We start from the raw sequence: 27878 nt of genomic DNA, 5'->3' as shown, positions 1-27878 counted from the left end.
CACATGGAATGCTAAAATATCAGTGAATGGATCAGACTGGTGGAAGAAGAATCATGGTCTTGAAGAATGGGAAGAGATATTGGGAAGGGAAGAAAAGGAATGAATGCAATATTTTCTCGGCAGAGGAGGGGTCTATGGTAGTGCAGGGAGGGAGGGGGGAAGGGCTTAGGCAAGTACAGAACCCTGTCATAGCTCAGCTCAGGCGACTATAACAAATACTACAGATTGGGTGACTTAAACCCCAGACATTTATTTTTTCATCAGACCATTCTGGATACTGGGAAGTCAAAGATCAAGGTGCTGGCAGATTCAGTTTTTGGTGAAGGCTCTCCTTCTGTCTTGCTCCTGTCTTTCTTCTCACTGTACCCTCGCATGGCAGGTAAAGAAAGTTCTAGTGTGTCTTCTTCTTAGCACGACACTAATTTCATCATGGCAGCTTCACCTTCATGACTTCTTCTAACCTAACCACCTCCCCAAAGCCCCACCTCCTAATATCCTTACATTGGGGGTTAGGATGTCATCATATGAATCTTGTGTGTGTTGGGGTCAGGGCACAACATTCAGCCCATAATAGTTAAGGAATTGACTATCTGCAGACTGAATGTGGGATATGGGGGATAGAGTCAGTTGGGAGCTGTTCTAGGTCCTGAGAAGTCCACATGGGGGCAACAGAGTTGTAAGAGGGGAGGTTGCTAAGTCTGTGTGTGGAATGGATGATGAAAAGCCAGGAGGTGGTGCAGAAAGGAAGGGACAGTGGTCACCTGCATGAGATGCCCGCAAGCCCACCAAACCAGCAGGGGAGAAGCTCTAACTCCTGGAGACTGCTGTCAGAGAGGTCCAACGCAGGGTTAGAAGCAAGCTCAGCATCAGGAAGTGACAGAACTTCCCTGTGCTCTTCTCTTCACTCATTCCTCCTGAGCTTTCACAGGTGGGGAATGTACTGGGAGGAGGGGACCCGCTGGGTAGGAAATGAGTGGAAAAGATCAGTTGGCCATGTTTCTTCCCCTGAACACAGTCAACCTGCCAAATACTTTCCTCAGCTAGAAGACGGGGAGAAGCCTGGCCTGAGTCTGAAATGTTCACGTCTTAGATTAGACATTTACAGTTTCCAAAGGAGAGTGCTTTGGACTTAGAAGACTTGAGGACTAAGCGTGAATAGGAAAGTCACAGATCTGCCAAATTTCCAGCCTTTGCAGGGGAAAAGCTTCCTGTAAAATGGTAGTGGGATAGAGTTGAATTCTGCTTATCTATGAAACATCAGGCTTGTTCAATGTACTGTTTAGACAAAGAAAAGGGCAGACATTTCCTCCGAGAAATCCTGATAATCAATGTATTTCCTCAGAATACAATCAACAAGGTGGCAAAGGACCATTCTGCATAGCTGTTTCCCCTGCTCCCTCATGCTAAATTTAGGTTCCACAAATCACGGGGTTATTAAACAACATTTTTTTTTCATTTTGTCACATCTTATAATTCTTAGAGAAATTTCTGTACAGAATGTATTACATACAGATTCCATTTGTTTTCCCTGGCCAAGAGCTAACGGCCTGTAACCAGGTAAATACAAAAGGCCCAGGACTGAGAGATGGAATTTAAAAAGCTTTTCCACTCCATTCACACAGACACTCTTTTTCCTTTTGGTTCCACTTACTCTTTTGATATCATTTCCTTCATCTGTACAGTGGCAGTAATGGGTCTCAATTTCATTTTGTTCTCTTGATGGACAGACCAAATGAAAATCTGACCAGTAATGCCCACTTATCTACCTCTCTGAAGTACTGGAAGAATTAATGATGGACTGTAAAATGTACTGAAGAGAAGAGAACACTGAGATTTGATGAGTATTTTTGATAAGTATCAACGGGTAAGTGTATCTTTTTTTTTTTTTAAAGATTTTATTTATTTATTTGACAGAGATCACAAGTAGGCAGAGAGGCAGGCAGAGAGAGAGGAGGAAGCAGGATCCCTGCTGAGGGACTCCCTGGACTCGATCCCAGGACCCTGAGATCATGACCTGAGCCGAAGGCAGCGGCTTAACCCACGGAGCCACCCAGGCATCCCTCAACGGGCAAGTGTATCGTAACAAACGTGGAAAAATGTTACAGCAAAGGATATTGGCTTGCTTGCCCTCGTACCTCAGTGCATTAAGGTAGAAAGGAATATGCATAATATCTAGGGAGAAAAATAAAAGCAATAACAAAACCTGACAATCCAAGGCCATAAACATATTAATAGTAAAATATTCTTCACATATTAAAAAATCCAGCTAAATTTTTAAAATAAAGCACTAGTTTTAACACCCAGGGTATAATGTATGCCTTGAAATTTTAGAATAGTCTATACAGGGAGGCAAGGGACCAAAGACAGAGATGTTCAGAAATAAAACCAAGGCAAAGAGATCAAAGATACTTTCCTCCGGCATTCAAAATGCAGCATGGGCAGAATTCATTTGCTATGTATAAATTTGATAACTGCTTTTTTTGTTATTGGTCTTGCAAAAAGAGATGAAATGGAGATATGAATATTACTTGCTCTGGAGGGTAGTCAGGGAGCCGATGAAAATACATAGCAAGTTTGACAGGAGTAAGTTACATTTATAGAGCAATGAGAGAAGATTATGTGATTTATGAATTTAAGTATTTTATTTTATTTTATTTTTTGCACTGTGTAGTTTTTTATTTTTTATAAACACATAATGTATTGAATTTGAGTATTTTAAAGAAAGTTAAAGTCATGGTTTCTTTCCTGTCCACAAATTATTCCACACTGTAAACCCTCCAGCAAATAGCAAATGATTAAATTATTTTGACCCTTCAATTTTCTCTTGGTCTTTGTACCTCTAAGGATTAGTGTCTGCTGCCATGCTGTCTTTTTTTTTTTTTTGAGAGGGCTCAGATTCCTGTATACATTAAAGAGATTCCCGTATAAATGTCCTAGGTCCATTCATAATGTCTTTAACTCCAAGTTTATTTTCTTTTCCATTTTGTTTGTCTTTATGTTGTAATACACCAGTGAGCTATAGCTAACATTAAAACTAAGACATTAAATTCTCTAATCTTTAATACCATGTGGAACCAGTTATGTTGTGCTCTTGTGGATTAATATTTTTTATGATAATTTTTCCCTCTTATTTTTTGTTCATATGTGCTAGTTTTTTCCTCAAATGTTTACATTTTTCCTTATGAAAATGATCTGAGTGTATTTGATATAGTTAAAAGTGTCTATTTTATACTTGATTCTGGAGGTAAGTGGATAAGGAAAATAAAGTAAGAGTAGGTAGATTCTAATTTCAGTAAGGTAATTTTACCACCATTCAAAACACTTGGAAATACTATAATAATGGAGAGAACATTCAGGGACCTCATTTATTTAGGATTTTGGTGAGATAATTTGGTGTCTGCTCCTGTGTGGTGGGACATACATTCAAATATTTAAGTCCCATCTTCCAAAAATGCTTATTTTAGTCTTTAAAAAGAAAAAAAAGTCAAATTGAATAAAAAATGTATTTTCATATTTGCATTACATTTTATTGATAAAAATCTGAATGTTATTAGACAAGCCCCAAATAAATAGCTAAAAATTTCATAGTCTAAGAAAGTCTTGATTAACTTCTCTAAGACACTAGAACATTCTGATATGTCCATCTCAAGTACATCTACATTTCTTTCTGAATTCTTCCTTCCTTCAGACTAACCATCTCATCTCATTTCTGTTCACTTTTGTGTCCTCTGCAGTAATGCCGGGAATCCTGTTGCCTGGAGACCACTCTTGAAGAACATCCACTGCCATGGCCTCGTGGAGATTTAAGACATCTAATAAGGAGCGGATTGAAATCATCAGCTTGCCCCTGAGAAACTAGCATCTTCTAAAAGTCACAAGAAAGCACTTGTTTGGATATTACTTATTTTGAGTAATCTTTATAATTAAAGTACAAGATACAAAGGAGAAAAAAAAGTACCTCTGGAAAGATCTAAATTTTACAAATCTATGCAAAAAGAAGGTGGGACACAAAACAACAAAACAAAACAAAACAAAAAACCCCAAATGTGCACTTTTTTAAAAATGGAGGAACTTTTCAGTTCCCCCTGCATTTCTTATTTATTCTAATTTTTAAACTATTCTAAAAGGCTCTATTTTTAGCTGTATTTTTAGTTCTGTTATTTGTCTGTTAACATTCTCTTGAGCCCAAAGGAATTTTGAAGCAGCCAATTCAATAAAATGACATAAGGTCAACTCTGAAAAAAAAAAAAAAATCAATGGTGAAGGAGGCAAAACACGGCTATGAGAACTCCTCGTTACAAAATCAGCAAAATGAAATGGCAGCCTACAGAATGAGAGAAAATATTTGCGAATCATATATTTGATAAGAGGTTAATTTCCAAAAATACTAAAGAATTCATACAGCTTAACAGCAAAAAAAGCTAACAATCTAATTAAAAATGGTAAAAGGTGTGCCCTGTTTAAAAATGATGTATTTGAGTCCTATTTTGCATTTTTGAAAGAAAATATTTTTAAGATGTTTATGCTTAAAGGAATAAAAAAACTTCTGTAGACTCTGAATTAAAACACAGCTCAGGGATGAAATTAAAAAGAAAAAAATGATCCTTCTTTGCTAAACGTTTATGGTTTTTTTTAAAGATTACTTATTTATTTGAGATAGATAGAGCATGAGCGGGGGAGCGGAGTGGGCAGAGGGAGAGGGAGAAGCAGGCTTCCTGCTGAGCATGGAGCCCGACACAGGGCTGTATCCCAGGACTCTGAGATCATGACCTGAGCCAAAGACAGATGCTTAACCAACATTTATAGTTTTGATGTTATTAATTACACTTTGTTTTTCATTTGGAGCCTCGTGGTCACCAAGGTATGGTAAATTATTTAGAATTAATATTTCCTCCAAAAATCTTTATCCCCAATCATGTAAAAAGCAATACAAGCATGAGTTGTAATTAAGAAGTGCCTCTCCATGAGCATTTGGAAGCTGCTGGGAGGTGGTACGTTCTAGAGAGCTTTAGGTTGTGCTATGATAACAGACAGAACAAAATCTCTGCTACATTTCACGATGTGACCGTGCATTGGCTTTTCAACTTCACTAAACTTAATTTTTTTTGCAGGAAAAATGCATGTATTTATTGTACTTAACTCCTAAGGTTGTTATGAGAATGAAATAAGTAGGTCCGTAACCAGACCTGGAACACTATAAGTGCTTAATAAGCAGGAGCTGTTATCATCATCATTCCAATGAAGTTCTTCTGTTAAAGCCAAGAAGATCATAAATTTCTGAGACTGCATCTGAGGGCAATCACAGAGCCATGTAGCTAATTGTGAACTGCTGTTTAAGAAAATAAAAGGAAGTTACTGTCTCCTTAGCACCATACAAAGTACATTCTGAAGAAGCTAGGTTAAGATGAATAAAAAACACACAAAAATGTTTTTAATGCTCTTTGTAGATGGGAGAGAAGAAATGGAGGTAAGACTGCATTAGCAGCTAGTTATTCCTGGAAAATATATGAAATCAAGGTCCTGCACAGTTTTAGCCCATCTCTGTTTTGTTTGGTTTTCGTGGAGGTACAAGTCACATCAGTACATAGCTATTAAAAATGCTGATTGATGGGGCGCCTGGGTGGCTCAGTGGGTTAGGCCGCTGCCTTCGGCTCAGGTCATGATCTCAGGGTCCTGGGATCGAGTCCCGCATCGGGTTCTCTGCTCGGCAGGGAGCCTGCTTCCCTCTCTCTCTCTCTCTGCCTGCCTCTCCATCTACTTGTGATTTCTCTCTGTCAAATAAATAAATAAAATCTTAAAAAAAAATGCTGATTGATGGATTTAATGATTTTGTGCATATGTCAAGTAAACTACCACCCACGAACATACAGAATTTATCCTCCTTCTCAGTAAGCCCCTCTGTGCCCGTTCACAGTCAATACACCAACCACTCCTCACCGGCAATCACTCTTCTGCAGCTGACGATTCTCTTCCTAATCTAGAAAAAGGGCTCATGAGAACTTCAAAGCCCTCATTCTCTACCCTGACTAGATGTGACTCCTAATCCATTGTCTTTCCTTCATTCCCTTTCCATGTCACCTGGCTTCTACCTTAGAATCACCATATCATCAACATGCCCTTAATCTAATCAATCTGCCCAAGTTACCTGTTCTCCAGACACGAACAGCTTATGAACTGTGACATTCTTCTGACATTCAGGGGGCTTTCCCTCCACTGTTGTGTTAATGATGTTCCACTGCATTTTTGGATTCACAAACTCCATAAATATTATTCTCAGCTATGATTGCAAATGATTGTGTTTTCCAAAGCATCCCAGGCCAATGTTAAGTAGGGAGACAAAGAAAACCAGTTTTAAAAAGACCTGAAGGTGAACTGTAGGAGCAGTTACATTTTCAAACTCAACCTCCCCAAAGAAGATTTTCTGGTCTGAGTTTCCGAGTTCAATCACGATGCAACAGCAGAATGAATTTGGTGCCCTTGGTCTGAAGCTCTCCACATTTCTCTCATCAGCTTGTTCTGTGCTCTGAATCTTACCTTGGATACCTGACCCAGGTGCCTATGCTGGGAATCCTTCCATTCTAGAGAAGAGAAACAGGTGCAAAAGGTACATGAACCTTTGTAGACTCTCTACCCCATCTAGGTGGATGCCCACTTGCTACAGTGCCTCTTGCGCCTCATTTAAACCCTTGCCCACTAATAACTCTACAGCAAATGAAGCCCATAATAAGCAAAGGATCGAGATTTATAGCTAATCACAGAGAAACTAGAATCATTTCTAATATTATCCTTTTCATAATAGCACTAGTGAGCCCTGAGCTTGGATTTTTCCACTTGCTGCATGAAAATATGAGCACTATAATAATACTACTGGGGGAAAAAAATTGAATAGTGGCTACAAAACCCCTCAGCCCACAGGTTGCTGTGATTTTCACTTGAGTATGCTCAAGGGTTCATTTTACTTTTGACTTTAAAACTCACACTCAGTTGTGACACGAGACGTATGACTCAGTTCTTTACAGTACCAATTCTGTAAAAACAGATGACTCAGCCACCAGTTATAACAGCGGATTATTGCAGTATTCATCCAAACATGCCTTATGCTGACTAGAGAGGGCTTTCAAGTTAATGAGGCAAAAACAGCAATGTCCCAATAGAACATATGCTGTCCTGTAATGGGGGTGGGGGGGAGAACCAAATACAACTACTAAATAACACAATATCATTGAAATGTAATCCCTTTAAAAAGTCAGACAGCTTTACTTTCCCATTGTTTGGTTGTTAATTTTAGAATAGCTGCTCTCTTACATCAAATCTATTTTTACACAAATTTCAGAATTCAAATCCCCACATGAACCAAGAAACCAGAGGCTGACTTTTCTCAACAGGTTTCCCCTTCATAGCCAAAGCATCCACTGCAAAAGAAAATGAGGTCAGACCTAAGAAGTATGGCAATCATTCAATGACACAGTCTAGGAGCCAAAAAAGAATTACAAAAATAAGCCAATCTGGTAAAATAAAAAGCCCCATCCCCCCCCCCAAAAAAAAACCCCGAGAAAGAACAAGTTCATGATTAAAATACTGTTTATTTTCAACTCACCCAAAAAATTGCTGAAAGAAGGGAATGGTGATACAATGCCATCTTCTACCCATTGAACATCACGGGATGGGTGCCAACATACAGATATGACATCCTCTTAATTATGTTAAATACTAGGCAATAGAGCCAGAATGGGAGAGTTATTAATTCATTCAGTGTGGACTGAGCACCTATCATGCACCTTCTATTCCTCTGTCTGAGAGGCTTGGTGTACAAAGCATTGTGTGGTGGGGGTGAGAGGTGTAAGTTCCAAGTCATCACTGAAATAGAGTTACATCTCTGGGACCCTGAAGGTGGGTTCAGGGAAGCCTTCACAGATGGCATGACATATAAGCAAGGGCTGAAAGCAGTAGGAATTTGCCAGTTAGACAAGGTGAAAAATATTCCAGCAGAGGGCATGTGATGTGCAGAGTCACAGATTTATGAAGTAGCGTTGGATGTTTGGAAAATAACCAGTGTTGTGGGTCTGCTGCAGAAATTGCAGGCTAGCAGTAACAAGAGATGTGGCTACAAATGGTGGCAGAAACTTGATGGTAAGGGATCTTTAAGTCCAAAGAGGTCAGCTCACCCCTTGAAGACAGAAGAGTGACACAACCAGATTTGTGTGTCAGAAAGATGCTTCCTGGAGCTGTGTGCATTGACAGAATGGGGCCTGAGAGATCTTTTAGGGGCTGTTCTGGCAATTCATCTACCAGGGAATGAGGGCTGGATTTGAGGACAGGGAGAGAGGAGAAAAGTGGATTCGTGTAGGACCAAGAAATCTTTATAAATGGTTACCAACCTCTGGGATTTCTGACTTGAGCTACTGGGGTAATGAGAGTTTTCTGAGCTGAGAACAGGAATACAATGGGCATAAATTCTGGAATCAGCTGATGCCGATGGGGAATGGTTCTATGTTTGGAGATACTGAGGCAAAAGTGACTTTTGAGTGTCCAGAAGGAAATGACACAGCAAAGAATTTGTAAGATTAATGTATTCATTCTGTCATTACCTAGGATACTCCAAGTGCTAGTTTCATTTGTTATGAAATTATATGCAACTACTTTTGATGATTTACAGGGGGTGGTTCAGGAGAATAAGGACTCCTGCAAGGATTTCCTTGATAGCTTTATAGCAAGTATTTCAAATAAGGGTACTGCAGCCTAGGCTATCACTGGGAACCTTGATAGAAGTCTGATTGCCATCAATGTAACTTGCAGTGTGAGTTAACACCACCAGCATTGGTTTGGTAAGAATTAGTCATGGATCAAAACCACACACCCTGAAGTCAGGATCACATCGCAACAACATCATCCATCGCAAATAACTCTTTAGTGTCATTGACAGGCTTTTAGAAAACAATCCTTCAAAAATATGAATTAAACCATGCCACTACACATTTCCCAGTGGCTCCCGCTTTCCCTCAGGGTAAGCACCAAAGTCCTTATAATAGCCCACAAAGCCTTCCATGATGCACCTCTTTCTCCTCATCTCTCCCCATGTCTCATTACTGTCCTCCCCCAATCACTGTATTCCAGCTACACCGGAGTCTTTGCTGCTCTGCAAATATCAGACCCTTGACAATTCCCTTTTGCTGAGAATGCATTTCCTGCAGATTTATCTGCATGGTTTTGAGTTATTGGTCAAATGGTATCTTTTACGAGAGTTCTTCCTTGCCTCTTGATTTGAAATTATGGCAACTAAATTTGAACCAATCCCAATTATCCTCTTCTGCTTTATTGTCCCAATAGCACTAAAGAGCAGTTTGTATCCTTCCTCTGAACATGATAGTAGGAGAGAATGTTAGCATGTTGCTAGCAGCTGAAGATAGTATCGAGATGGTTGTATATAGAATAGGCTGAGCTTATGTTGCCATGACTAACAAGCCCCAGATCTCAGTGGCTTAACTGAGAAAACTTAGTTCTTCCTCAAAGTCTGCTGAAGTCAGGTCACTCACTGTGATGACTCTCCTCCAGGCAGAGGCTCAGCGATCTAGGCTCTTTGCATCTTTTGGCCCTGCTCTCTCAACATATGGCCTCCACGCTTGCTCCCAAAGGGACTGTGTTGATAGGACCCATGGAGCTACCTAAGTTAAGTCAGAAGTGACGTACATCACATCTGCTCGTAGTTCAATGGTCAGCTAGTCCCATCGACTCACTTAAATATGAGAGGTCTTGTTGGGAAGTGCAGTCTTCTAAGTGCCCTTCAAAGACAGAAAACCTGGCCCCTGGTGAACACTCCTCAAGTTTCACGCAGCCGACCGCTTTGGAATGATTTTCTTAAGATGCAGCTTGAAGCAATGGAGAGAGCATAGCAGAAGGATCCAGCAGAGCTGAGCGCAGATCAGGCTGCGCTGAAATTGGCTGAACCAATTTCTACCTACGTTACCTTGAGTGAGTCCGTTTTTAACTCTGTGTCTCTGTTTTCAAATCCACAAGATGGGGAAAATAAAAATACATAGCCTGCTTGTATCAAAGGGATTTTTTATTTTCAAGTATAAAAGTTTGCGAGCAGAATTACCAAATTTAGGCTAGAATTCAAATGCAAGTACTTAAATAATGCAGTATGAAACCTAGAAAGCCTGCCTGGATGAGATACCATGAATGTTACTATTTTACATCGACTTTATTAGAGTTGTAGAGAAGTGTACTACTTTCAGTCTTGCTGCTTAACAGCTGTGACACCTAAGCAGTGAAGGAGCTGTTTATATATCAGCATTGGTATATGTTCTATGTATGGAGCAGGAAGAAAATGCAAAGGAAACTGTGATATATGATAAACATTATATATGAAAAACATTAAAGATTACCCAAAGCACAAGTCTGTAGTCTCTGAAGACACTTTTGTGTTATCACTGCCTTCAAAAATGAATGAATCCAATATTGGCAGCTTGCATGGTACCTTATGCTCTGTTGCTGGAGGGTGTCCTCCTGGATCAGCTACTACGAAACCAGGCCAACCCTATGTCCCAAGGGTTGATGTGTAGTTAGCGCAAGGTATCAGACTGATCAGCTATCAGCTGTTTGAAAAATTCCATTATAATGTATTTAGGGATATATCAAAGTCTTTTAAAAATGTTACTTTTTGTAGATTTGGGTAATTAATGAATATATTTGTTGTCAGACTTCAAAAAAAAATACTGAATTCATATGTAATTATTTTGCAGGTCACCTCCAGATTGTCGATGGTGGCAAAATGGTAATGGTAATGATCATAATAGTGGTATGCTCTTTATCAGTTTTCTAGATGCAAAAAAAAAAAAAAACAACAACAAAAAACCCATAAAACAAACAAAAAAACCTCATCAAAAGCAAGTTTAGGGGCGCCTGGGTGGCTCAGTGGGTTAAAGCCTCTGCCTTCGGCTCAGGTCATGGTCCCAGGGTCCTGGGATGGAGCCCCGAATGGGGCGCTCTGCTCAGCGGGGAGCCTGCTTCCTCCTCTCTCTCTGCCTGCCTCTCTGCCTACTTGTGATCTCTGTCTGTCAAATAAATAAATAAAATCTTTAAGAAAAAAAAGCAAGTCTAATCTTTTAAATCCATGTAATGTGAAATACTCAAAGGTGTGAATTCTATTAAAATATGCTTTGGGTTCTCTGGAAAACTCAGTGGAATCTATAGCATTAGGATAGAAAGAGTCCAAGTCACTTGTTCCAAATGAACAAACAGTCCCTATAGAGAACTGCTTTTTGACTCAGCCTGCCATTTGTTTTCCGAGAAAGCTCCTTCTACTTATTTGTATCTGTATCTGATAGAAAAGTATTTCCTACCTTAAGCAGATTTGTCTCTGTGGAACTTCCACCCATTATTCTAGTTCACAAGATTCTTTTTTTTTCTTACCTCTAGTAACAGTAGTCTACACACACTAAACATTAGGGGCATCCTGACTGTCATTTAAAGATCACAGATCGACAGCCTAAAATAGGAAGAGTCCAGAAACTAGTCAGTACTACGGTAACCGAGACATGAAAATCCATAGAAGAAGCTTCTAATTGAACTTTGTCATGGAATTTTTCTGCCTAGTCATTGGCCCACATAACTCTACTGTGACGAACAAAAGAAATGGACCCAATAAAGCCAGCTGCAAACAGATACCCACGGCCACATGCTGGAATGCAGACAGCAGATCAACAATGAGATAACGTTCTCTGAAGCAGAAGGGCACTGAACCAAGGTTTCTGACACCTATCCAAGTGTTGGCTTTTAAAATGGAGAGTAGGAGAAAGCACAGTGGATTTCATGGCAAAAGATCCATATTTATAGGATGTTTTAGGCAATGTCATGATACAACAGGGCCAGGTTACTGCAAAATGAATGCTCTTTTGTTTCCTTTTGCCAACAACTTTTATGTACTACTGCCTTGACCCTGGGGGCTGGGTTACTTCCCACTCCCCACAAAGATTACAGCCTTGAGAAGGACGACTTTTTTCTTCTCTTTAGACACTTCTGCCATCCTCTTTTATAAAAGACATTCAGAGAGCCGGTCACAGTGTCAAGCTGATGATCATACATTGTGTGGACATTTTGAAATCGAGAGTGTAGGAAAATAAATGGTCCAGGTCAAAGGTCCCTTTGTACATGGCAATTTAAATGTGTGTCAGATAGCACACGTGCGCATGCAGTCATAGACACAGATACACACAGCTTGAACTATAGTCTCTTATCTCAAATCTGTCTCCCAACGAATCTATTTCTTATTCAGATTTGACAGTATCATGCTTGTCTTTAATAAACACCATCAATGGTTTCTGCCATGGCCTCTGTATCATTCATATTGAATCTAGATTGGGCCCAGCAAACAATAACCTGAGGGCCAAATCTGGTCTGCTGTCTATTTTGTATGCCTTTTTTTTTTTTAAACATTTTTAAGAGATTGCGAAAAATCGAACGAATAATATGTTGTAAAATTCAAATTTCAGGGTCCACAAATAAGGTTTTATTGGAACACATCCATATTCATTTGTTTACATACTGTCTGTGCCTTTTGAGCTACAAAGGCAGAGCTGAGTCCTTGCAGCACAGAACACATGGCCTGCAAAGCCTAAAATATTGACTCTCTGGCCAAGTAAAACAGAAGTTTGCCAACTCCTAGCCTGTGAGGATGGACCTCCTGGGGTTGGATAGCACCTAGCCCGTGTGGCTGTATAATAAACCCTGATCTCTAATATTCATCAGATGAAGTGCTTTCTCCCCAGCCAGGCATTTGAGATTTTCCATAAGCCAGACCCAGACCAGATTCTCTCTAGCATTCCCATTCTCTACTTACTCTTTTCTTGGTGCCCTGCGTATGTTTATGTTGCTACTGTGTTCTAGCTGTGTGCTCTCCTTTGTCTGCTGGTTGGTATCCAACGTTGAAAGCCCAGCTCAGAAGTCACTTTGAACATGGCAGCTCAGAAATGTGCCTACCTAATTTGCCTTCTTGCCTCTATGAATTCACACGGGGTTTGGATGTTGTCTGACACACTTCCCATAGCCTGTCTCGCACTATACCTCGTCATGCACTTGTGTCATTTCCCCTGCTTTGTCATGCAATCCTGAAGTGCAAGGACTTGCCTTAGTTACTTTTGTACCTTTTAAGAATGGTGTGGGTGTGGACAGGCCTGGTACTGATCCCAGGAGACTGAGAGACTAGTGCCAGGAACCACGCCAGGCCTCAGCACACACACAATCACACACTTCCTTCGTTGCAGGGGTCCAAGGAAATTCCAGTAGCATGGCAAAAGACCCAAGTTAGTGCTCTAATAAAGGCCGTGGGGAGGGGTGGTTCAGTTCTGTAGAAGCACACAAAATCTTGGAAGGTCACAAGCCTAGGACCTAATCCAGAATCGGGAGCTACTCTGAATAACAGGCGGGCCCTACACATTGTCACCGTTCAGTAGAAGTAGCAAGATCCCATTCACCAGACCAGGGTCCAGGACAACAGAGCCAATAGAAACGGGGATAATATGAGACGGTGGAGTTTGGCCAGGAGAAAACTGAAGCTAGGTCTGAGAAAGACCGGAGTTCTAAAGAAGTAACTGGGCAAAAGTTCGAAGACAGAAATCACACTCAAGGTCAGAGCTAAGCTGCTACCAACACCATGACTCGAGCTGTGCCCCGAATCTTGGGTGAGGATGCCTTAAATCATTCTTACTGAGGCTTAGATCTAATTCTAGGATCTAGAGAACCGAGGAAGTTAAGAAGGAGGTTTCTGTGTTGCTAGCAGAGGAGAAAGACAAGAGACCGGAGGGGAGGGATGGGAACAGAGCTTAGGAAAGGCCAGGGTAAGAGGGAACTAAAGGAGCACTAACCACCCATCAGGCCTGTGATAAGGTTTTCACTTACAATACCTCATTTGATATGCACAGGAGCTCTGCAAGGAAGCAGCATATCCCCATTTTACAAAAGAGGAAATTGTGGTTTAAAGAAATGATACATAATTCGTGAAGCTGAGGTCTGAAAGCAGACATGAATGAACCCAAACCAATTCCCCTGTTCCCCACTTACCCGCCATACTTCCTCAAGAAATATCTCTTAAGCGAACAATGAAGACAGAGGAATTCTAAATGGACTGTCTTTATACCATTCAGCATGGTGGACATGATAGCACGCATGGATGGCTCTTGTTTGTTTCATCATGGGCCCATTGAACTCAAAAGTCACTCACGGATACTTTGTTTCCCGCAGAACCCACTGGCTTGCTCTGGTCAGTTGCTTTGATTTCTGGCTTTCCAAGCCTTTCACAGACTTGCCCAAACTTCATTTCCAGACTTATTTTAGTTTGCTCCGTCCTCCTGAGCTACTGACTGTCTTCCAGTGAACCCCTGTATACCTCGCTCCCTGCCTGTTAAATGTTACCTCCTCAATAAAACCCTCCTTGATCTCTTAAATCAGAAATGCTAACTCTTTCTTTCTCTCACTCTGACAGAATTTCTTTCTATGCCATTTATGTGGCTCTATACTTGATCTGAAATAATACTTGCACACACACACTATAAACTCCAAGAACTTTAGTGTTTATGTACATCTTTGGACTTCTCACCCCCAAGCTTTAGAATAGCATTCATACAAAAAGTGTTTAAAAATAGAAATACTGGAGTGCTTGTGTGTCTCAGTGGGTTAAGCCTCTGCCTTTGGCTCAGGTCATGATTTCAGGGTCCTGGGATTGGGTCCCACATCAGGCTCTCTGCTGCTCCCCACCCCCCACCCTCTGCCTCCTTATGATCTTTGTCAAAAAAATAAATAAAATCTTGAGAAAAAAAAGTACTAAAGAACAATGTGTACATGAAATTTTATTTTCCTAGACTCCTCTATCTGGGCATTTTTTTTCCTCAAAGGTTTGTTCCCACACTCACCTTATTTTGACTGGTTCTTTCCGGTCACTGGAATTCGTTAGAATGAAGCAGTTATATGAAATGGAAGAAGATGACATATTGAAGGTACACTATGGCTCTTTGTTTTATACCACCTGCACAGCTAATGTAAGGATCTGAGTCTAAAAGTACTTTTCTGGTGGTGGGTATTAAGGAGGACATGTACTGCATGGAGCACTGGATATGGTGCATAAATAATGAATTTTGGAACACTGAAAAAAATAAAATTTAATTGATAAAAAAAATAAAAGTACTTTTCACTGCTAGTCAGATATATGGGCTTGTTGGCATACAATCTGTTTTTCAAAGTTTTTAATAAAAATACTAATTTGATCCTATGATCAAATGTTCTTTCTAGAAGTGCTATTTAAATTACTGTATAATTTCTTTTGTTATATAATTTATATCATTGTGACAGTCTGAGAGTTCATAGGGGTCCCTTGAAAGCCAGTTTGGATTATAGGGTAAGACTTATATTATATATAAGTCTTAAAATATAAGACATTTTAAAAGCATATAAAAAGGGGATTTTTTTCTCATTTGATAAATATTAATGCATTAGTTAATGGATAATCTAAAGGTCCTAAATTATGAAAAAATAATCTTGAGTTTGCAGTGATTACAAGAAAATTAACTACTACTAAAGCTAAAAATATGAAATATAGTCTTCTGGAAATTTCCCCTTAAAAATATTAATGACAATATCTAGTGGATGGCTTCTGCTGGATGATAAGTTCCCTAGTTTTGACATATTTACAGAGGCTTCCCAAAATGTAATCAACTTTTAATGATCTGTGTAAATAGACAATAGTAGCTGTGTATATTAAGTATGATAATGGTCAATTTAAAGCCACTTATATTGCCCTCTAGAATGTGTTAAATATTTTAAGAGATATTGCTTTAAAATTCTTTGCTTAACTTAATATTAAGACGATTCTACAAGCTAGCAAGTAAAGAAGGGATTCTAGGGAATAATAAAAGAAATATTTAGCCAGGATTTAAGAATTCACTAGGATAATCTATCCAATTATAAATTTGACTACGACTGAGGCTAAAATAATGTACCTAACAATAAAGTGAATTACAAGAAAGAAATAGAACACCCTGTATGGGATTATCTGAGCCAATTCTTTCTAGAATCCATTTTTTACTTTTCATGTTATTATATGCAGTTTTAATATGGTATTACTCCTAATCTTTCAAGTACTGCTGTCAGATAAACCTAATTATTTCCTAGAAGCGGCCTGCTCCTGAAAGAAAAATGCAGCAGAAAACGTATTCGCCCATTTAGATATATTTAGTTTACATTAAAATTTTTTCTTCTTTAGTTTTTCTTTAGAAGGAGAGGACTCAGGTGAATGAGGAATCAGACTGATTGGCAAAGGTACGTGTGACGGTGGATGGAGGAGGGGGAGGGAATCCTCAAATTTGAAATAGCCTCGACAATTCTTCATTGAACTTCTAGGAGACGCCGAAAATTCCCACACAGGCACATACAGATATTGCTTGGAAACTGCTATGGACTGAGTATTTGTGTCGCCTCCACATTTATATGTTGAAGGTCTATTCCCAATGCAATATATTTGAAGGGAGGCTTTGCAGATAAATTAGATTTAGATGGGTCATGGAAGTCGAACCTCCATGATGGGATGAATCCCTTTATAAAAAGAGACCAGAAAGTTTGCTCTTTCTCCACCCTGTCTCCCATCTTGCTAGCAAGAAGACAGCAGCCAATGAAGCAGCACCCAACCATGCTGACTGATCTTGGACTTCCCAGTTCCTGGAGCTATGAGAAATGTTGATTGTTTAAGCTACCCTGTATGGTATTCTGTTATAGCAGAATGTACAGACCATAACTTGGATGAATGTCAGTGTTCCTCTCACGTGGCCCTGAGTTCTTGGCCAACAACATTAATGAACCTTTGGGTCACAGAACCTGTGCTATCTGCATACAGCTTGCTGAAGACATTGGATCTTTAACTCTGTGGGTGGGGCCAATCTCTGTGCATTTGTGAGGGCAATGCTGAGACAGTTTTAGTTTACATTTATGGTCTGTGAATCAGGTCCTAAGTATCTGCAACCATCTGAGATCCAAATGTAGACACCTGACGCGGTTGTCCAGGACAATGACGTCTTGAAGCTATTGTTTTAGTCTCATTTGTGAAAAGAAGAAATAATTTTATTTTTTGTAGCTCCAAACTTTATGATGCTCTCAAACTATTTCCCTTCCTAACGTTCAGCTTTCTGACACAGCAACAAATAGTTCAAGTTGGTTCCTCACCAAATGATTATCTTAAGAAAGGGAAAGCGTTCTGGAGAAGGTGTCAGTCTGAATTTAAAAATTAAGCAGTAATTTATACTCTTGAAGTACCATTGAAATCCTTGCAACAGATGTCTTTTCTCCCTAGACAGAATAGATTTGGTAGAACTATCCCTATTCCTTTACTCAGGGCTGTCTGTGATCAGTGGCAAACATTTAAATACAGAAACTAACATCAGAAGCACTGTCCGTTTTTGTACAGGATCATGTCTTCTTATTCATCTTTGTAGCCTCAGAATAAATTAATATGTAAATCTTAGGCTATATAGTCAATCCATTCATTCTTTTGATTCAACAAATATTTATTGAGAGCCTACCATGGGCCAAGTACTATTTCAGATGTTTGGAATACATTGGTATGATTCTTGTCCTTGAAGAGATTACATTTTGGAAGGAGTAGGGGAACAAGCAATAAACAAAATAAAGTATAAATATTGTCAGAAGATATTAAATCGTACAAGGAATAAAAGAATAAGTCAGCAGGATAAGGAGGATCAAAGGAAGGGATGCAAGTGAGTTGACATACAAAGACTTGGAGGTGGTGAAAGAGTTATCAAGAAGATAGCCAGAAAAGAACATTTCAGGCAGGTGGCACAGCTAATGCGGGACTATATCTTGTGTCTCATTTAAGCAAGGAGAGTGCCTCAGGAAGAAAATGATGGGAGACGAGGTCAGAGGTTAAGAGGTCAAGTCTAGATGGACTTGTAGACCTTTTCAGAACTTTGACTCTTACTACGCATAGAGAACTGCTAAAGAGTTCTGAGCAGAGAACTGACATGGTCCAACATTGGGTTTTGGAAGGAATCCTTCTGGTTGCTGAGAAGAGACTGCCAGGAGGGAAGGTAAACTTAGAAAGTAAAGCAGGAGACGACTGCAGTATTCCATGTGAGAGGTATTTTCAAGAAATGAAGTCAGCAACCTTGCTTCTGCATGAATTAACCTATTGATGCTATCCAGCCAAATGAAATTACTTTATATGTATACAAAATAAATCTAGTTATATAGACAGAACTCTGCCAATACATTTTTTACCTAGAGATATGCTCGGGTATTTTCTTAATTCTTAAATTTTGTAAGCAGGTGGTAAAGTAAATGAACACTAAATTTAAACAAATTCCAATATGAATCATCAAGACTAATTTATCTGAAAGGAACATTCAAAATCACACCAATTGATAATAGCTAATAATTGCCTCCTTTAATCTGTTCTAATTTTGACCAAGTAATAATACTGTCTTCTATTTTTTTTTTAAAAAGAACCCCTGATGGACTATTATCTCTGTTGAACTCTTGAGTATAGCGCATTCCAAAGAGAATGATCAACAGAATATTGTTTCATTGGGTCCTGGATACATGTTATACATCCCGATAAACCTAGTCATAGCTCATCTTTGACACAACTTCTGAATTAAAGGCAAAGAAGAAAACAGAAAGAGATAGAATAAAATATTTGTTCATCTTTGGAAAGAAGTTCAATTCATCTGCTAAAGCAGATTAAGGTAAGATTTAAGATGTTTCTCTCTCCCCCACCCAGCCTTTTTTGGAGCTCTTTTTTAGCTGTTTTGTCCTTCAGGAAAGGATATGGGGTGGTATGGATTGAAAAGGTGACACTGTCATCATTTGCAAATGAATTCTGTTTGGAATGAAAATTCACATCGTTTTACATCAATGTCTTATTTTTTTCTGTGGTATTTTGTCAAAACTATGCTGTCTACGACAAATATTTACATCTATTAACAGATTATAACTAACCACAGGGGATGCCTGGGTGGCTCAGTTAGCTAAGCGTCTGCCTTCGGCTTAGGTCATGATCTCAGGGTCCTGAGATTAAGTCCCACACTGGGCTCCTCACTAAGTGGAGTGTCTGCTTCTCCCTCTGCCAGCTCTGCCTGCCATTCCCCTGCTTGTGCTCTCTCTCTCTCTCTGACAAATAAATACATAGAATCTTAAAAACAAACAAACAAAACAAACAAACAAACAAAAAAAAACTAAACCAACCACAGTATTAGATACCTACACTATGAGAATAGTGACAAGTGATAATGTGGACAATACTGTAACAATATAGAGAGGATTTACCATATATTATTTTTAAAAGCTTACAGAAGATATTTTAACCTCATCTTGATCTATTCCATGAAGGAATTTTAGTGGACTTGAAAGCCTCCAAAATTATTTGCAAACCTGTGTATCTATATGAATCTGTTAAATGATCCAACAGTTTTTCTAACAATTTTAAAGGCACCTGTGAAAGCACCCATCTTTGGAAAGAACAAACAAACAAACAACTTAAAAAAAAACACTTACTTAGGAAAGTGCACAGATAATATTTTTTAAGGGTTATTTATATATCAGAAGAGTGCTCTCCCAATTCATGAGCAGTTTGATTGCTCACAAAATTTAATTTTGTTCTGACCAAAGAGGACTTTTTGCTTTCACATCCTTGATTTTCTAGGGAAAACATTTTATTTTAGCTGCTATATATTTTTATAAGCAGATAGATCTTCATTTAGTTCAATCAGCACTGATGAGGAGCTACCATACACTCGGAGATACAATGATGAAAAAGATAAAAAGACCAGGTTCTTGCCCTTGAGAAGCTCACAGTTTATCAGGAGAGATGGAGGCACAGTGATTGGTCATAAATTGTGAAAAATATGATCAGGGAAATGAATTCAAGTGTGGTTTATCCCTGGCATAACTGAATTCCTGGGAAAGAATTGGTACTGGAAAGATGAAGAAGTTTTTCCAGACCCAGGAAGAAACCTGGAGTGTTCTGGGCACAAAGAAAAAATAGGTATGAAAGTGAGAACATTCAGTTTTGTGAGAACAGAGGCTTGGGGAGTTGTATAGGGGGGCGGTTGGCCAAGAGGAAGCCTGATAAGATGAAGCCCAACTACGAGACTTGGGACCATCCTAAGCCTCTGGACTTGCATATGTCAGGTGATGATGTACTGAAGGTGTCAGACAGAGGAGAGATATAATCCGATTATTTTAGAAATCAAATTCCGGTGGATAAGATGAGGCCAGATGGATAATACCAGAAGCTACTGAAAAAAAGATGTGCTTGAATTCATAACAGAATATAGTTATTTTTAACTCTATTTAGTTTATTTATATATACACATTTCTTCTTTATGATAGCCTATGGAAGGGTCCCAACCAGCTTTCAAAACAATTCCATGGTCCAGAAGGAAGGTTGAGCAGTAGCAGAATGGGCAAGATTCTCTTCATTGCAGTCCTTCCTTGGTTATTTAAGATTGAGGTACATTCACTTTCGTTGAGGAAGTCTAGAACACCTCTAGTCTAGAAGTTTTCTTTCCCTAGCATTGTCCATCTAATCTATCAACAATTACTATTGTTTCTTCCTCCAAAACATATTCTGAATCTGATCTCTCTTTCTTCCCAGGCCATTACTTGAGGAGAAATCCCCATCCTTTCTCCTGCTGCCCATGATGGCTCCAAAGCGGGGTCCCTGCTTTCTCTCTTGCCCTTCACAATCTGGTGGCCACATGAAAGTGGGTGACCTTTAAAAAAAATTACAAATCAAATCATTCTCCTGATACCTCAGCCCTGACTAATGTCTGTGTATTCCTATTCCTATTTTGTAGGTGGAGCTATCGGTCTTATTTTCGAGCCCTACTACAGCTTTTTATTGGCTAAGTTATTCTGTGAGCCCTGTGGAAGGCCCTTCACTTCTCTGACTCTTGGTTTTGTTTGTTTGTTTCATTTTCATCTTTCAAGTGGTATAATAACTCTTGAGCTTTCTTCAGGTTTCTAGACATCAGAAGAAGGTGAAGGCATTTTAAGATTCAGGAACCCCACTTAGGGACAAATCACATGTTCTCCAAACACTATGTCCCTGTTAATTCTTAAAATCTGCCCAAATGAAGGCCTTCCTTTCTGTTCACAAAATAAGCCAAGAGGTCAAGTCAATCAGTCATAACGAATTAGGTAATAAAGTAAGTTGACCCCTTCAACAAAGCAGCTCTGGACTCCTCTATTTTTTTTTTTTCTTGCAAATATTGTGTTTTTGACATGAATGATCAGAAGTCAGGGAAAGGCTGCCCTCCCATAACTTTATTCTGCCCAGGAAACATAGAAAATGTCATTTGGACATTTGAAGCAAATTAGAGCCAGAGCAAAGGCCAGAAGCACGGCCAGTTTCCCACTTCTCTTTGTCCACAGGCCAAAATGTGACAAAAATAAGTAGTCCTGTCAATAAAGTGGGGCTTGGAATTTGAAATTAGCAAATACAATTTCTAAAATATTATGGTGTTTTAATTTGTTTTTTCAAGCATGAAGTTGTGTGCGCTCAGTATATTTTAATTATGTAAAATAACCCAATTTACATAACCAATTAAAGTCAAACTACTTTTATTTTTCTCAATGAATGTTGTATAAACCTTGAAGGTTAGAAAGTCAACCAAAAAAGAATATCTAAGAGGGGCTCTTTATATCTGCCACGAATCTAGAAATCTTTCCTTTTATGGACAGTTACTTGATTGTTGAATAGTTCTGTTTTCATCAAGTAGAACTGGCCTATGTTGGGATGAATATATTCCATTTCATTGCTGTTTCTGTACATTTCTTTTATTTTGCATGAATATGGGCAGATGAATCATACATAAAGAAAGCTCAGCTCCTCCAGAACACTGCGGTTTTACAAAGAGCTCTGCTGCCAAATTCAAAGCTAAATTCAGGTTTTAGGTATCAGAATCTTTTTATAGGTCCTGGGAGAATATTTCGTTCAAATAATAAAACAGCTCAGTGATCAGAGGTTCTGTTCACCTGTTGTGTCTCCAGAAATATGATATTCTACAAAGTCTGAGAGGTAATGAAGAGTAAGGCATTATTATTACCCTTTAAAAAAAGCTCAGTCAAAGGAAAGAACTGTTTTATGAAAACATATGGAAACTTCAAGAAATAAATTCTAGCAATTCTATAAAAAAAGGTAAAGGAAAAGCTTAAAAATCTGGAAATGTTCAAAATCTGGTTAACTATCAATCAGAAAAAAGGCAAACTATTTTGCCAGAATAGAAATAGGAATATTAATTTTATACCCAAATATCATTTTGTTAGTAACTAAATTTCTGCTTTTAGCTCAAAAGGTTTCTAGTTAAAAGCCTTTGGTTTCTTTTTAGAAATTCCTGTTAAATAATATCTACAAGAAATCTGTTGATGCAACTTTGGAAAGACCCTAAAATGGGGGGAAAAAGTGAAAATAAAATCTAAGATTCAGTTCAATCTACTGGGATGATACCATTATTTATATAATCAGAGAGAAGCAATTTCCTAATTAGAAATCAATTTGACCTATTTTTGAGGGGCTTGGTTGCTGATAATCTGTGGCCATCAGATAAGAAAGTGTGCAAGAGAAGGAAGAACATTCAAATAAATCTCTTATGATCCTTTTCAACAAAAGTTTTCTGGGACAGGCAGGATAACACCATAAACTATTGTTGGCTTGATGTCTATTTCACAGATACCTAGTCCATTATTAAGACCAAACAAAGGGGTATAGTGAAATTAAAACAATTATTGAGTCTTTCCTCTCTATACTTTACAAAGATACTTTACATACTTTACTTATTTCTTCAACAATCCAATAGTTATGCATTGTCATTGCTCCTTAACCTACAAAGAAGGTAAGGCTTAGAGGTGTTTATTAACTTGCTGAAGGTCCCTGCGTTACTAAGTGGCAGAGGTGGCAATTTGAATAGGAGAATGCCCATTCTGTTCAAAGCCCATTCTGTGTCCATCACATCAGATTTGTTATGTATATTTCCTTTTGGGTAGTTTTAGAAAGGTAGAAGAATTTATGAAATAAAGGAGCTTCTGATAAACTGGGTATAAATGACCTTTTATAGAGTCATATATGAACATATAACAAACATATAGAGTTCATATACTGAATTAATGAGTGTCATGCATTACATTTGCAAAGTATAAAATTCATGAAGAAAAGAGGCAACCACAATTTTTATTTAAATCTTAAAATACAAATGGTCATTCTTGGCTTTGCCTAAAAATGGATTAGACCTGTACAAAACATGACTTTGCTAAAGCCAGCAGCAGCCATCGGCGTGGGTTAGGAATAAGTGACACTATTGAGAGTTGGGGGCTGGCTGGACCAAGAGTATGGCATGTACATACCCACAGCCTGAAGGCACAGAGCCAATATCATCAGTCTCTATTTTACTTAATTTAAAATTATCAGCTGCAGGTAATGTTTTTGACAGAGGTCACTGTCGCTCAATGTTATTGGATTTTATCTTATTAAGCACTTAAATTGCTTTCTAAAATAACCAAGGTACAGAGGAATATTTGGAGGCCTTAAGAAGGAGTTAGCTAGGGGTGCCTGTGTGGCTCAGTGGGTTAAAGCCTCTGCTTTTGGCTCAGGTCATGATCCCAGGGTCGTGGGATCGAGCCCCAAATTGGGCTCTCTGCTCAGCAGGGAGCCTGCTTCCTCCTCTCTCTCTGCCTGCCTCTCTGCCTACTCATGATCTCTGTCAAATAAATAAATTAAAAAAAAAGGAGTTAGCTCTTAGGCCTTTGATAATAATGGATCTTCAAAATAGAGGAGGGGCGACTGGCTGCCTTAATTGGTAGAACATGTGACTCTTGACCCCAGAGTCGTGGGTTTGAGCCCCACATTGGAGGTAGAGATTACATTAAAAAATAAAATCTTTTTTAAAAAAATTGAGGAAACAAGGATCTTTGAAATTTCCTTTCCTTTTTAAAATTAATTTTTTATTGAGGTATAGTTGTTACAGAATGTTAGATTAGTTTCCAGTGTACAACATAGTGAGTCAACATCACTGTGTGTTGGGCTGGGCTCACCACTAGCATAGCTCCCATGTGTCACCATGCAATATTACCAAATCATTGACTATATTCCCTATGCTGTACCATTCATCCTTTTGACTTACTCATTCCCAAACTGGAAGCTGATACCTCCTACTCCCTTTCACTCATTTTGCCAATTCCCCACCATTTCCCCTCTGGCAAACCACCAGTTTGTTCTTGCTATGTATGGGCCTATTTTTGCTTTTGGTTTGTTTGTTCACTTGTTTTTTTAAAGTCCACATGTAAGTGAAATCATATGGATGTTTGTCTTTCTCTGACTTATTTTACTTAGCTTAATTCTCTGGGTCCAGCCACATTGTTGCAAATGACAAGATTTCATTCCTTTTTATGGCTGAGTAATATTCCATTGCATGTATATACCATATCTTTATCCATTCCTCTATCTATGAACACTTAGGTTGCTTCCATATCTTGGCTATGTTAAATAATGTTGCAAAACATATGGGTGAATATATGTTTTCAATTAGTGTTTTATTTTCTTTGGGCAAATATCCATAAAGCTTCCTTTCTTGAGAATTTTATGTTACTGTACTAAACCCATATTTTCTAGTGATACTGATGAATTATGGAGCAACACAAATACATATTCTCAGGAATACAACACTAATACATATTCTCAGGAATACTGATGTGGAAGTACTTGCAAGCAGCTCCACAATGATGGTAAATTAATGAACAAATCCATACTATATCATTTGAGGTACACTATGAAGCTTAGGTTTGTCAGTCAATTTGTTCATGTTTGTGTGTTATAAAAGTCATCAGAACTGAGGAATACTTATAGAATTCAAGCTGTTCACAATAGGCCTGCATGATTGTTTTTTGCCATAATAGATTTATGTTTTATTAATGGAGAAATTTTACTGGTATCCAGAAGTTGAATGTCCTGTTATATTGTGTGTTTTCTGTACAATGCTTGGTATGGTTTTGAGAGTGCAACAATTACAAAAGTGAAAGTTAGAAAACACTAGTTTATGTAATATAGCCAGCCAAAGCCACTTGCTCTTCAAGGCAAAAGGTCTAGAAGGTTTTGTTAAGAATTTAGGAATCAGATGTGTTTGCTTTAAGAGCGATTCAAATAGGGCTCCTGGGTGGCTCAGTTGGTTGGGCAACTACCTTCAGGTCAGCTCAGATCCCAGGGTCCTGAAATTGAATCCCAAGCCGGGCTCCCTGATCAGTGGGGAGTCTGCTTCTCCCTCTCCTTCTGCTCCTCCCCTCTCTGCTCAGGCTTGCTTTCTGTCTCTCAAATAAATAAATAAATCTTAAAAGACTGATTCAAATAATATAAAATTCAGTATCAAATTCTAAATACATGAAGCTTCAAGTAACCTTTTCATGCTATTCACCAGTATTTCTGTCACTATGTCAGCATTAGTCTCAAATCAGTTTAAGGCATTCGTTAACCAGAATCTCAAAATAATGGCCTTGGAAAATAGTCTGTCAATATTTCACTAATATCACTATGATGCATTGTCATTTGCTTATTTATTGTCTGATTTCTCCATTACAACTCTTTGAAGGCAGCAATCATATTTCTTGTACGCTCAGGGACTAACAGAGTTCTTTTACATGGTAGGGGTTTCATAAAGGGCTAATGTTAAATGAGTAAATCAAGGGATACAAGTTACTGCTTTCTCATTCTATTACACCCAGCTTCAGAGCTGGTGGCCACTCACCACATCTCTACTACGTGTTAATGCAGGGGATATTTTCTTACCCCTCTTGACCTGCCTTCTGTCTCAGTAGTCAGGAAGGCTCACCCATAACAATTTTAACAATAGACCAACTTGCCTTCTGGCTTCTGCCTGGGTTTGGGCAAAGACAGCTGATTGCAGGGGACCGGAGGTTGGAAGAAAAGTGAGAGTGAGCCCGATGATGTTCTAGCTTGGCCTCCAGTTATTTGCTGCCAGTCGGCTGCCTTCTAAAGGCAGCCACAGCTCTAGTGAGAGACCTGGTTCACAGAGCTACTCTCTCTGAATTTGGGTAACTGTTCCCCCTTCTCGTGTTGGGGATGCTCTCAGCTGTTGACAACCTGGAACACTGCACCATCTTTCGTTGGTTTCTCCAGTCCCTATCTGCACCTTTACGAAGGCTCCTTTTATTAAACTCTCTTGAATTGCTGGTCTGAGTGTGCCATTCCTAGCTGGGACCTTTGGTACCATAATAGCTATTTGCATAAATCTCAAGTAATTAATTTTACTTTTCACACTTGCAAGGAAAAGAGGACAATTCCCATAACCAGAATGTTTGAGACAGAAACCCACCTTACCTGGAACTTTTATTATTTTCATTTATGCATTCATTCTTCGTTCATTTTGTTCCCCATAAGTCACTGGGAATTTTTGCGTATTGACATTGCAACTGCTAGGTGTAATTCCTGTGAAAGCAAAGTGGCGCAGGGACAGCCTGACTCAAAGTGAGTATCTCAGTTAAAAGAATAAACTAGTTTAAGAGAGCTTTTTGCTGAGTGAGGTCAAAAAGGGGGTGGGCAGAAAGTTACAAAAGGAGGAATGATGTAGGCTCCGCTCAGAATACTTTTGCTGTTATAAAGAACTGTACCATTGAAGTTTTGTTCATTCTGTTCATTTGGGTGGAGAGGCAGGCTGATGAGACTTTTACTATGGCCACAAAGGGAAGTCAATGACTTTTAAATCAGGTTTCGGTATAGCACCCTCTAAAATTTAAAGCGCTCTCTCATTTCATTTCTGTTACACGCAATGTTGGCGTTCTCAGCTTTTCCTTCTTATGTGTGCTGCCATGTTCGTTCAGTGACCACTTTCACATCTCACCCTCCAAGGGCTGCCTCAGTTTTCCATTAGGTTCAAGAGTTAAGTGAATCCTGAGGTCCTGCCCCTGGGGAATATTTGTAACTTGTCTATCTAATGACCACCAATGACTTTGTATGTCTCATTAAAAAAGGCCACTTGCAACTTAAGTCTCCAGAGAAGCATGAAAGAGAAGGGAGATACAATATATCTTGTTGAAAACTACACAGGTATTAAGCTCTGCTTTTCTGTGAGATGCTTCATAATGCTTTTACCAATTAGGTTTATGTGTGATCTATATGAATTAGGAAATAGTGTACATTACCAAAGGAAGGAAACGTCAAATTATAGCATTTCAAAATGAGGAATGCTAGGAACTTCAGACTTTTTTTTTTGGATGGTATAAGTCACCTTACCTAGTACATTTTAAACACCATTTCCTCCACACTTCAGAGGTTTTCGTTTTAGAAAAGCGTAGCAGGAATCACTCTAATGTGATTAGAAAGGGCCTGAAGCTTTGCTTTTAAAATTCAATACTTAGGTAGAAAGAAAACGATAACTGTTCCCCTTTGATTTTTGAGTCACTATTTTTATAACACCAGCAGCCCTGAGACGCCGGAGTGGAAATGTACCTGCTTCCTGATGTTACCTGAGCACCAATAAACTCGAGCCCTTTAACCGGCTCTTGTTTTCAACTGAGCTTTCATTTTTACTTCTGCATTCCCCTGTTACATTATTTCTATGTTCTCCAGACTTACTCTCAGCTTTCTTGATGCTACATTCCCTTGTTTCTCTGTTTGATGAATATTTATTGAGCACCTACTGTGTACCAGGCCCAGCCAAGGATTCTGCCTCAAAGAGTCAAGCAAAAGAGCCAAGAATTTGTAAACATTGATCATTGTAAATACCAGGAAGGAAAATTACCAGTGTAGAGGCAGAAAGCCAGCGAATCTTCCCTGATGTGTGGATTCCAAGAAATTTTCCTAGGGAAATGACTGA

The 27878-nt window shown here is 38.9% G+C and overlaps 1 protein-coding gene and 1 long non-coding RNA gene across 3 annotated transcripts in view; one reads left to right on the top strand and one right to left on the bottom strand.

The window, feature by feature from the left end:
- LOC309847053 overlaps nt 1–547 on the top strand; it is a 287109-nt gene extending 286562 nt beyond the window's left edge. The window contains exon 4 of the long non-coding RNA XR_014302281.1: nt 265–547. This is a non-coding gene — a long non-coding RNA (uncharacterized lncRNA). The remainder of the gene's footprint in view (nt 1–264) is intronic.
- CYYR1 (cysteine and tyrosine rich 1) overlaps nt 1–26420 on the bottom strand; it is a 66539-nt gene extending 40119 nt beyond the window's left edge. The window contains exons 1-2 of one of the 2 annotated variants that reach the window (XM_082695627.1): nt 26384–26420; nt 20662–20771 (exon numbers count right to left, since the gene is read on the bottom strand). In XM_082695627.1, the coding sequence (XP_082551753.1) occupies nt 20662–20771; nt 26384–26405 (132 nt within the window). In that variant the 5' untranslated portion in view covers nt 26406–26420. Of the gene's footprint in view, nt 1–6145; nt 6218–20661; nt 20772–26383 lie in introns of those variants that run through there. The other variant, XM_082695626.1, reaches the window with a different exon arrangement.
- Between the last annotated feature and the right edge of the window lie 1458 nt (nt 26421–27878).

This window comes from Mustela nivalis, assembly GCF_964662115.1.
Source record: "Mustela nivalis genome assembly, chromosome: 1".
NCBI classification, from domain to species: domain Eukaryota; kingdom Metazoa; phylum Chordata; class Mammalia; order Carnivora; family Mustelidae; genus Mustela; species Mustela nivalis.
The sequence above is the reverse complement of the archived record's forward strand: the minus strand, read 5'-3'. Positions and strand labels throughout refer to the sequence as shown.